Source organism: Rutidosis leptorrhynchoides, chromosome 8 (assembly GCF_046630445.1).
Source record: "Rutidosis leptorrhynchoides isolate AG116_Rl617_1_P2 chromosome 8, CSIRO_AGI_Rlap_v1, whole genome shotgun sequence".
NCBI lineage: Eukaryota > Viridiplantae > Streptophyta > Magnoliopsida > Asterales > Asteraceae > Rutidosis > Rutidosis leptorrhynchoides.
In genome coordinates, this window is record NC_092340.1 from 345,207,782 (window position 1) to 345,219,226 (window position 11,445).

Sequence of the window (11,445 nt, forward strand, 5' to 3'; positions counted from 1 at the left end):
CGAGATGTTCTGTTTTGGGGATATTATTTATGCGCATTATATGTTAAGGTCGGTTACCAAGCCAAGCTATGAAAGCAATGAAAAGTGAATGTTATGTATCGAGAGAATGATTTTATACACAGGTTATGTGTATGTTATTTTTGTGCACGAGATATGTGTACGATTACTAAGATTTATGAAAGATGATTTTGTACACGAAAAAGGTGTACTGTATTTAAAAGATATCGCATGTACATTACAGGTGGGTGTAGGATTCAGGCCCATTTGTACCATGCAGGATTTAAATCTTGTGGTCTATCAAAATGATGAATTTTATTGTTTTATGATAAACTTTTGAACTCACCAACCTTTTGGTTGACACTTTAAAGCATGTTTATTCTCAGGTATGAAAGAAATCTTCCGCTGTGCATTTGCTCATATTACATGGAGTCGTTCATGGCATATAGAGGTCAGAACATCGTAATGGGACCAACTGTTGAAGACTTCGTCCAGATGGATTAGGACGGGGCATTTCATAAATCATTTAAACTCAAATGAATCTGCTCTCTTCTTCATGATACATTCACGATCATATTTATCAATTCCATTACCGTCCATAGCACCCGTTATCTATCATCTAATATCAAGTATTATGATTATTCTCATGATACTGTAACATCACCAACATGTATTTAATTATCATTATCACCAAATTATTCTAACCTCAACATCATTCTTTATTGTTTTCTTATATCATCTCAATCATCATGATCCTAATATCATAATCTAATTCATTGTACGCACCATTTTTGTCAAAATCAATCATCATCTTTTTAGTCATCATCTTAATTCATAACCATATTTATCTTGACAGACCCCAACTTGTCCACTGCTCCCGATGGCCCAAGTTGACAAATCTATTACACGACCCAATTAGAAGCCTATCAAACAATTGGTCTATTTAACGATTTAAAGGAAACCCAAGATACAAAAATCAAATTCACATCCCAACCTCTTGAATAGCTTACGGTCCATCAATTAATCTGTCTACTCCTTCTACATCATCATCATACATTACCAAAACCTTTATCAAATTATTACAAGCATCTTATTGTAAACACGTATCATCAATCCATGTCACCATCGACCCAAATTATACGTCCAATTAAATATTTGAAGTCCAATAAGTGGCACAACATATTTGGTATTTTAAAAATCCAAACGTCATTGTATCCACATAATAAAAATAACGAGCACGTCCTCAACGAACATGGTAATCCAGACAAGAATTATTGTACAGCTCACACTCCCTTTTCTTTAATACCCAAGTGGGGTTTTATTTAAGTTTAATATTTGTCGGCCATAGGAAAAAAAAACACACGATTTCAATCATTGTTATCATCTTGTCTGTTACCATCATTGAATCATCAAGATCACGATTATCATCATACTGTTATAGGTTCAAGGGTTGGGTTTGGTGATCGAATTAAAAAAGGAAAGGAAGTAGAAGGTTGGAGGTTCAAACAAGTTGGGGTTTATGGTGGTTTATAGCTGTTATAACAATCATCCAAGTTCGATCACAGGTTGTTTGATTTTCATTATGGGACTAATTGTAATAGGAAAACAGAAATATAAGTGGGTTTGTGATCCAACACAGAAACAGATAGTTGCAGGTGTCAGGAGTTTTAGGTGACGGTTTTTGTGGTGGTGAAAGTGGATGATGGTGATCATAGGTGATGGAGGGTGGTGATAGTTCCGGTTGTTTATACAACATACAAAACAGAAAAATAGTTGTACTAGTTAAAGGTTATGGGGTGATTTGATGATGATTCTTGGTGTGTTCTAAATGGATTTTGATGGTGAGGTTTGTGGTGATCTAGAACGGTGAACGAAAGATTGGTTGTGGAAATGTCTGGCTTGAAGGTGAGTCGATGGTGATGATGAATTAAAGTGACCAAGTAGGTTTGAAGGTGATGGTAGTTGTTATCGGCTATCAACATATTCTTCGCAGAATATTAATGAAGTTATGGATCCATACTTCATCGTTAATTGTTGTTGGTACTCCTTGGTATCTATGGTGCGTATGATGTTGATGTTCGAGGTAAAGATTGTGATGTTGAGGTGGTATTGGTTATGCTGCTGATGGTGGTACTGTTGCTGCCGGTGTTGCCACTGATGCTTGTAATCTTTGCACCATATTCTCCAAAGCCGTAACCCGGGCTCGAAGCTCGTTGACTTCTTCTATTACACCGGGGTAATTGTCGGTTCGAACGAGCGAATAAATAAAATCTAGAATTTGGTTTAGTATATAATCATGAAGAGATACTCTGGAAATGAGAGAGAAAATGGTGTTTCAGACAGGTTCGCCTGTAAGTGCGTCAGGTTCTTCGCCAAGAGGACAATATGGTGGATGAAAGGGATCGCCTTCTTCTTGTCTCCAATGACTAAGTAGGCTACGAACCCATTAGATGAATTGGGGATGGCTGATTGACTGATTCATTCTGGTGACGTTGCTTCTGGACCTTAGGTGAACATCCATGTTGGAATAGTTGTCGGGTTCCGAAGAACTTGAACTAGTGACTAGTTCCATTTCGTACGATTGAGTAAAGGATTTTTCTATAGAAAATGATTTCCGACTATTGGATGGTATCCTAATTACATAGAATATCTATATATATAGAATAAAAGATTTCGTAGATTACGGAGGAATTTACGGAATATGCCAGGCAAAATTACAGTAACAAATACGCTAAGATATGAATTAGCGGATACGCTAAGATATGAATTTTGTCTATATACTATTCATGCAATCAATGCAGTAAGATGTGTCTAGACTAAGAATGATAAGCAAGTGATTCTCTAAGAATGATAAGCAGGTAATTTTTGACACGAAATGATAAGCAAAACTTTTGACATGCAGACACGATCGAAGTCCAGACTCACTAATGTATCCTAATGACTTATCAGTTAGACACACTAATGCAGACCTGGTTCGCTAAGACCACCGCTCTGATACCAACTTTCATGACCCGTCCTAATCCATCTGGACGAATACATTACATTTGATTACATCGCGAGGTACTTGACCTCTATATGTTACATTTTACAAACATTGCATTCGTTTTTAAAAAGACAAACTTTCATTACATCAAAAGTTGACGGCATGCGTACAATTTCATAATATATCCAACTATAATTGACTTAATAATAATCTTGATGAACTCAATGACTCGAATGCAACGTCTTTTGAAATATGTCATGAATGACTCCAAGTAATATCTCTTAAATGAGCAAATGCATAGCAGAAGATTTCTTTCATACCTGAGAATAAACATGCTTTCAAGTGTCAACCAAAAGGTTGGTGAGTTCATTAGTTTATCGTAATCAATCACTTCCATAATTTTAATAGACCACAAGATTTCCTTTATTCAATAATCATACACTCGCAAATGTTTAAAAATCATTCATATGGATTGAACACCTGGTAACCGACGTTAACATAATGCATATAGAATATCCCCAAAACAGAAATCTATCTTTATAATATAAACTCAAAGTACTAAAGCATACCATTTTCCAGTATGGGGGAGTTAGTGCCCGTTGATCTACCTTTAGGATTCGCTTCAATTAGGGTGTATGTTCCCTAATTCTTAGGCTACCAAGCTAAAAGGGTGATATTCGATTCGATAATCCAACCATAGAATGTAGTTTCAATTACTTGTGTCTATTTCATAAAACAGTTATAAAAACAGCGCATGTATTCTCAGTCCCAAAAATATATATTGCGAAAGTATTTAAAAATGGAGCAAATGAAACTCACCATATTGTATTTTGTAGTAAAAATACATATGACGATATTAAAAAAGTGTAGGGTTGGCCTCGAATTCACGAACCTATATCAAGTATGTATATTAACACATATAATAATATTCAAATAAATATATATATTTTGATAGTAGTAATATACTTGTGATATTAAATTTAATATTAATAATTACTTAAATATTTTTTATATATATTTTATTAAATTATCATAAAAATATATTATATACCTTATTAATATATTTTGAATAAATACTTAGTATTAATATTTTTAAATACTCATTTTTTTTAATATGATAGTATTTTTAATAGATTCGAGTTATATTAAAACGTAAATGAACGAAAAGTATTTTATTAGTAAAGGTAGTATACTTATTATTCCTATTATTATTATTATTATTATTATTATTATTATTATTATTATTATTATTATTATTATTATTATTATTATTATTATTATTAAAATAAGTATTATTATTAATAATATCAAAATTATTATCATTATCATTATTATTTTTACTACTAATATCATCATTATTATTATTACAACTATATTATTATTATTATTGTTATTATTATTTTTACTACTAATATCATTATTATTATTATAATTATTATTATTATTAACATAATATAATTACAACTATATCATTTGTTTGTTAAAGTAGTAATTATAATAATGCTAAAATAATATTAGTAATGATAAAAATAATAATAATGATAATAATAATAATGGAAATATTAATAGTCATCATAATCTTTGTGTCTAATTAATAAACTTATAATCATAACTTCTATAACTTTAATTCATAATCATAATGATAATCGTACATGTAATAATATAATTATAATTATTTTCCATAATTTTTACCATATCATCTTTTATTATCTTCATAATATAAGTATGTTTATATTATTAATATGTTCATAATTATCGTAATCATTTTGAGTATTGTTATATTACTAATAGTACTAAGATTTTAATTAACTTATAGTAAAGTATTAAACAAATAAAGTTTTTAAATCAATAAGCTCGAATTTGTTATACCTTCGAAAAAATGAATGAAAGAGTTTATCGAACCCGTCTAATAACCAAAACAAGTCCAAAGCCCAATATCCTTAGATTGTCTTATAAACTTAAGAAGTCCAAGTTGCATCAAATTAACAAAAGGTTCTTTGTTTTCCCATCCTAGTTTCGATTTACACAGCAACCATTATAACATCATCTTTCCCATCATCTATATCATTATTCTCATTTCACACTTATCATCCTTTTATCTTAATCATGAATCACCATAATTAATCATCATCATACTACCATAATAATGATCATAATCTAACATCTATCATCATCCTCATTGTACCTAAATCATCTAATCATCCTCTGTACCTAGTACGTAATCATCATCATAACAATCACGTATGATCAACATCATCATTTAAGATCTTTCCTTATCACCCTATTATCTTATTATGATCCTTAATCATTCTTATCTCGTCCTCACCATGTACCGTCATCATCATTAAATATCATCTTTGCAACTCATCGTTACCATCTCTAGACTTTGGCCCATCATTAGACTAGAATAGAACATGGACGGTAATAGGAATACGGCCCACATAATTCTAAAGGAGTCCATTATCTTGATTTGTTGGATCCACCCAAAATAATCAAGCCCAATACATGGTTTATGTAAAAAAAAAAAAACTCGATACATTCGTGGTTGAGGGGATTCGTTTGAAAGTAGCAACTTTAAACGCAGCATCCTTACATCACTATCATATACTGTATGTGATTATTAATATAATTTAAACATCAATTCATGTTATCCATTGGTCTACCATTATGTTGTATCTAGTCCCATTTCCATAACAAATTCGATGTATAATAATATTAACTTGACAAAGCTTTATACTGTGAGCATAGACCCATCACCTTTAATCTAATCCCATCATCATTTTCTTCTTAACTTTATGGCATCATCAATACCATAGTTATCTTTATGATAACTCAAACAGAAATCAAAGTAGCGACGGGATTTGGTTTCGTTCCAAAACGGGAAACAAAACAGAAGTAGAAACATAAGAAAGTAGCAGGTGGGTTTTCGTGTAAGTGGTTTGTATTTGGGAAGTGTAAACGTACAATAAAAGTAGGATTTAGTACAGCAACGAGAAGCACCCATAGTAATATAGTTGTAGCAGTTTCGAAGATGAGTTTTATGTTGGAGTAATCAAAATAAAACATAAAATAGACTGCAGGCGGGGTAGCATGAAATAATAGAAGTAAATTGGTGTTGATGGTAGGTTATAGTAGAAGCAAGTTATATACAAAAAAAAATGAAGTGTGCAGCCATAATTTAGTGATTGTTGGGGATAGTTTGGGTAATGATGCTTTTATGGTGGAGCTGTTCAACTAGGAAGAAACAGGAAGAAGCTGTAGCAGGAAGGGGTTTGTGGCGAGGACCGAAAGGTGTAGTTAAAAACAAAAAACAGAAAGATTAAAGTGGTTCGGTTGGGTTGGTTGTTTTAATGGTGGTTTGTGGTGTTGAAGTGGTGATAGACGAGTGCCGGAGGTGGTGACTTTGAAATAGAATAATAGTGAATAAAGGTGGTGGTTCGTCAAACAATAGAAACGGCAGGAGAAGAGAGTAGCATTACGCTTGTTTGAGTTGTGTCTCTAATCAAAGTAAAACAAAAAAGAATAGTAGTTGCAGTTTGTGGTAATGGTGGTGATGTAATGGTTCAAATGGTGATAGTTATGGTTGAGAAGGATGGTGGCGGAGGTCAAAGGCTGCAACAGCAGCAATTCATGACAAGGAAGAATGAAGAAATGGTTAGGGAGATGGTGAATTATATCTATGTATGTATATGCTTATATAGATATTATTTAGTTAAAGGATATAGAAACATAAACAGTGTTTTGATTGATAACCATATTTCACGGATTAATAAGTGTGGTGCGTGATTCCTAAAGTGGAGAGGTAAAATAGACAGGTACTGCAATAATTAGTATTTAACATTTGATTGTTTCAACCAACACAAATCAAAAACAGTAATAATAGATACAATAATATTATAATAATTCAATCAAATGAAACGTGTGAATATATATTAGCCGTAGTCTACTATTTCATTCACGGACTGACATTCATGCTCTATTGATAATCAATGGCGGATAAAAGTACACCGAAAAATCCTAAATTTTTAAATTAAATACATTTATTTATTTTGGTCTTTTAATGTGTAAAATCAATCATAAAAAGTTAATTGATTATTAGCGCTCAATCCCCATGTAAAAATGTACGGAGTATTAAAATTTATCAAATAGCTACTAAATATATATTTAATAAAGCTACAATGTATATAACTTATTTTCGGATCACCGTTTATTTTTAAAATAAAATAAGTTTGAATTTAACTTGCTTAGTATCAATCGGAACATCAAACGAGTATTACAATCATTTAATATTAATTTTTAATATACCTTATTTATATATAGATATGTTTTAAATAATAATAATTGTAATATCCTATTTTTATTTTTTTCACATAATTACATATAACAACAACATATAATATTTCAAATTACATTTCTAATTATTATTTATACATATATATATATATATATATATATATATATATATATATATATATATATATATATATATATATATATATATATATATATATACACACATATCTATTTACAAATAATTGTTCGTGAATCGTCGGAAACAGTTAAAGTCATATAAATGTATGTAAACAGTTCAAAAAATTTTAGACTCAACATTACAAACTTTGCTTATCGTGTCGAAATTAAATAAAGATTAAGTTTAAATTTGGTCAGAAATTTCTGGGTCGTCACAAATTATCAAATTACTCCAAAATCAAACAATCATCACTACAATAAAAATCACTCAAAATGATCACCTGATCTCTTTGTGTTTTTGACTGAGGCGGTCCAAGTGAAGGTGAAAACACAAAGAGATCTAGGCGACCACCTCAGTCGAAATTAAATCATACCAAGTCCGTTTGTTTGTACTCCACTTTTTCGAACGTTTTTCTTTCGCCAAGTGTATACCATTTCCAATCATCCGAATACTCACCGTTGTAGTAAACATAAATTGGGATGAGAGTAGGTTGTTTAACATAAATATCATAAATTGGGATTTTTATTAAGAATCCATTTATTAATTAAGATCCATTTATTATTTATTATTATTATTATTATCATTATTATTATTATTATTATTATTATTATTATTATTATTATTATTATTATTATTATTATTATTATTATTATTATTATTATTATTATTATTGTTATTATTATTATTATTATTATTATTATTATTATTATTATTATTATTATTATTATTATTATTATAATTATTATTGTGTTTTGTAGAACTATTCGTGGTCAAGGCAGTCTAAGTGAAGATGAAAACACAAAGAGATCAAGTTTTTATAGATTATGACGGATTTTAGTTTTTATTTGTGTTGTAATTTCTATATCCAACAGATAAAAAAAATACCATGGTACAAAATGGTTGTAACTTTTTTTTTTTGGCAAAAAACTTGATTAATATTAAAAATATTTTGACAATTCGTGAAAATATAAGGGAACAAGAAAAAAATGGTTGTAACTTGTAACATACTTTATGGGTAAGGTAAATGCATCCCTATTATGTAGGTAATTATTATGTGGGTAATTAACAGGTCTCACCTTTTTATTTAGTTTTGATTTATTTTTTTATAAATTGTCTATCTTACCCATAAATGGTATATTGACCTAATAGCAATTTAAGGGTAAAATGGGAAATTGTATCACCAAAAATCTTCTTGTAAAAGAAACCTCTCAAATTGCATATGATATTATTCATTTATATGGGTAAATATGCTTTTTCAAATGTTAGTAATAGGCATATATGATACTATTAATTTATGTAAGTGGGTATGTATATGTGATTTTAAAAGTTAAGAAGGGTATATGAAGTTAAAAACTCTAATTAATTAGTCAATTTATTTATTGATATTTAGTTAAAGATTGGAAGATATTGAAATCAATCCAAATTACTTAAAGATTATTAGATATTATATCGTGAAATTTAAATTCAAAAAATTTGCTTCTATATTCTTATCTTTAAAAAGGGAGTTGAGGGTGATGTAATGAGTTGCTTTAAGGTGTTGTACTATGTGCTTTTAACAATTATAGATATAGATATAGATTTTCTTTCATATTTGTGTACCAAGTTAGAATTATATCATAAATTGGCAAATATATCATTGAGTTTGATGTAATGGTACTCATAATAATCTAATGGTTATTATTTGCCATGTATCCTTTACTTATTATTATTTGCTAGTAATATATATTGACTTTGTTATAGATACTAATTGAAATAAAATTATAATTATATTTTATACTTAAATAAAATCATCATTAAGTGCACACGTGGTATCTTGTCAATTCACTTTCACCAAAAATCAACTTTTAATGCCAGAAAGCAAGTTGCATATTTGCTTCTCAAATCTTTTCTCTGTTATACTTTCCATCTTCTTCATGTACACATTTCTCTCAAGTACATCAAGTTCATCATTTTTTCGTATTTTTTATTTTAAAAAAATGGAACTTACTCAACCGAAGACGATCGAAAATCTTCCACAAGATATGCTTGTGGAAATTTTATCTCGAGTTAGAAGTTACTTATCCGACCAGTTGTTCATGTGTAAGTCGGTTTGCAAAAGCTTTTCAGAGCTTTCCAAAGATCCTTTAGCATTAAAAAGGCTTTCCCTAGATCGGTGGCCTCTATTACCTTGGGGAAACCCTAGATTCTTTGTTTTTTTATTTCGTTGTACGATTTTTGGAAACCCTAATGCGATATTTCGCTGGGGTTTGATAGGTTATTTAAACGGTAGACATATCAATTATGGGCTTGCATATCTCAAGCAAGCTTCGAACTTCCAACTTAAAGAGGCTGTTTATGTTTATGGTTTAATTATGTTTGCCCCTTGCAAAATAGAGGAAAAGCATGTCGGTTTACAAATTTTGAATGAAACATTCCCACCAAAGTCAGAGATGGTGGTTGCGGTGAGAACAAGGGTTTTTGATTTGCTACGATGTTTATGGTTATTTAACCGCCGTCCTTTTGCTGACGTGGCAATGCCATGCCCTATCTCTGACCACCGTGGTTATTTTCCACACATCCATGGGTTTGAACTCAAGATACCGGAATGCATGTCGTGTTTTTGGGCCTATGAGTTGGGTGTTTTTGTAAACCGATTTGCATATAACTAGATTTATGTTAGTATCTTTTAGATTTTGTATAAATTATACTCCTTTAATTTAATGTAAATATTAGTAGTAATTTCTATTAATTATATGATGATCATTTTATTTGCTTCCATTTTTCCTTCGTATTATCTAGATTGCTTCCATTTTGCTTAGGGTTTATCATCATAACATAGTTTTTAATTAATACATTTTAACATGAACCAATCAATGGGGCTGCACGAATTTATGTTCTTTATGCTAATAGAAACAAAGAACACCCAAAAAGGTGATTCCTTTTTAATGTTTGTTGTTGACTAGCTCTGCCCTTTTACTTGTATATATGTTTGTATGCAATTTGCTGTTGACTTGTTGCTTAAAACTGTCACCGGCCATTCGTCCCTTTCTGATCCAAAGTTCAACTAATATACCTTAAAAAGGAAGGATTCCATTTGTTTTGTTTCTTTTATGTTTTTGTCTCTACTGCAGAATTCAATTGAGTCCAGAATTGAATTCAACTACTCATATTCTTTTATTTTCTTAACTGCAGAATTCAATGCTAATAATTCTATCCCAAGTAAATGTGAAAAGGCTAGGGGTCGCGTTCAATTCGCATCATTAATTAGATCATTAACTACCATCATTAATTACATCATTAACTATATATTGTTTGGGTGAGTTACTTTGCAATAATGTAAACTGAATATATATACACTGAATACGCATTGAGAAACATAACCTATTTCTGCATTAATGTTGGTTTGGGAGCTCATTAAGAAACATAAAAACTTTACACGTTTGTTTATCCTGCGAAAGAAACAATCATGTTTTTTGGGCTATGTTTTAACTATTGATCGACAACCATGTTTATTCAATGAATTGTTAAGGGTGTACCAATGGAAAATCGGCATCAATATGGAAGGAGTATTGGATAGAAATGTTGTTGAGAAATGTGAATTATAAGTTGTAAAATGTGTAGGCTCAATGGATTGTAAAACACACAATTACATATATATAAAAAATGAGTACAAAAAAAACACGCAATTACATAAAAAAAAAAAGACTAGTACATAAACTAGATACCGATTAATTGGTATAATAACCATCTGCACTACCATTGGTTTTGTGCGGAAGATCATCCCAAATGTGTTTGGTATACAACACGACATTTGTGGATTTGATTATTGTGGTTCCGAGTAGCCACGCCCATTTATCGTTATCCTGAAGCCACTCGAACACCTTGTTCTCGGGATTCCTATATGCAAACTATGAAATCTCATCACAGTGAACATTTCGCCTTAAATAATCAAACATTTCGTCAACTCGAAGCCCATTGACCGGCACATCTGCAAAATTGAACCCCCCATCGTCAT

General features: G+C 30.5%; 1 protein-coding gene across 1 annotated transcript; it reads left to right on the top strand.

Moving 5' to 3' along the window:
- The first annotated feature begins 9,427 nt into the window (after positions 1 to 9,427).
- On the top strand, positions 9,428 to 10,099 carry LOC139864582 (F-box protein At2g35280-like). The gene has a single exon (XM_071853164.1). The coding sequence runs from the start codon at positions 9,428 to 9,430 to the stop codon at positions 10,097 to 10,099; it is 672 nt and encodes a 223-aa protein (XP_071709265.1).
- The last annotated feature ends 1,346 nt before the right edge of the window (positions 10,100 to 11,445 follow it).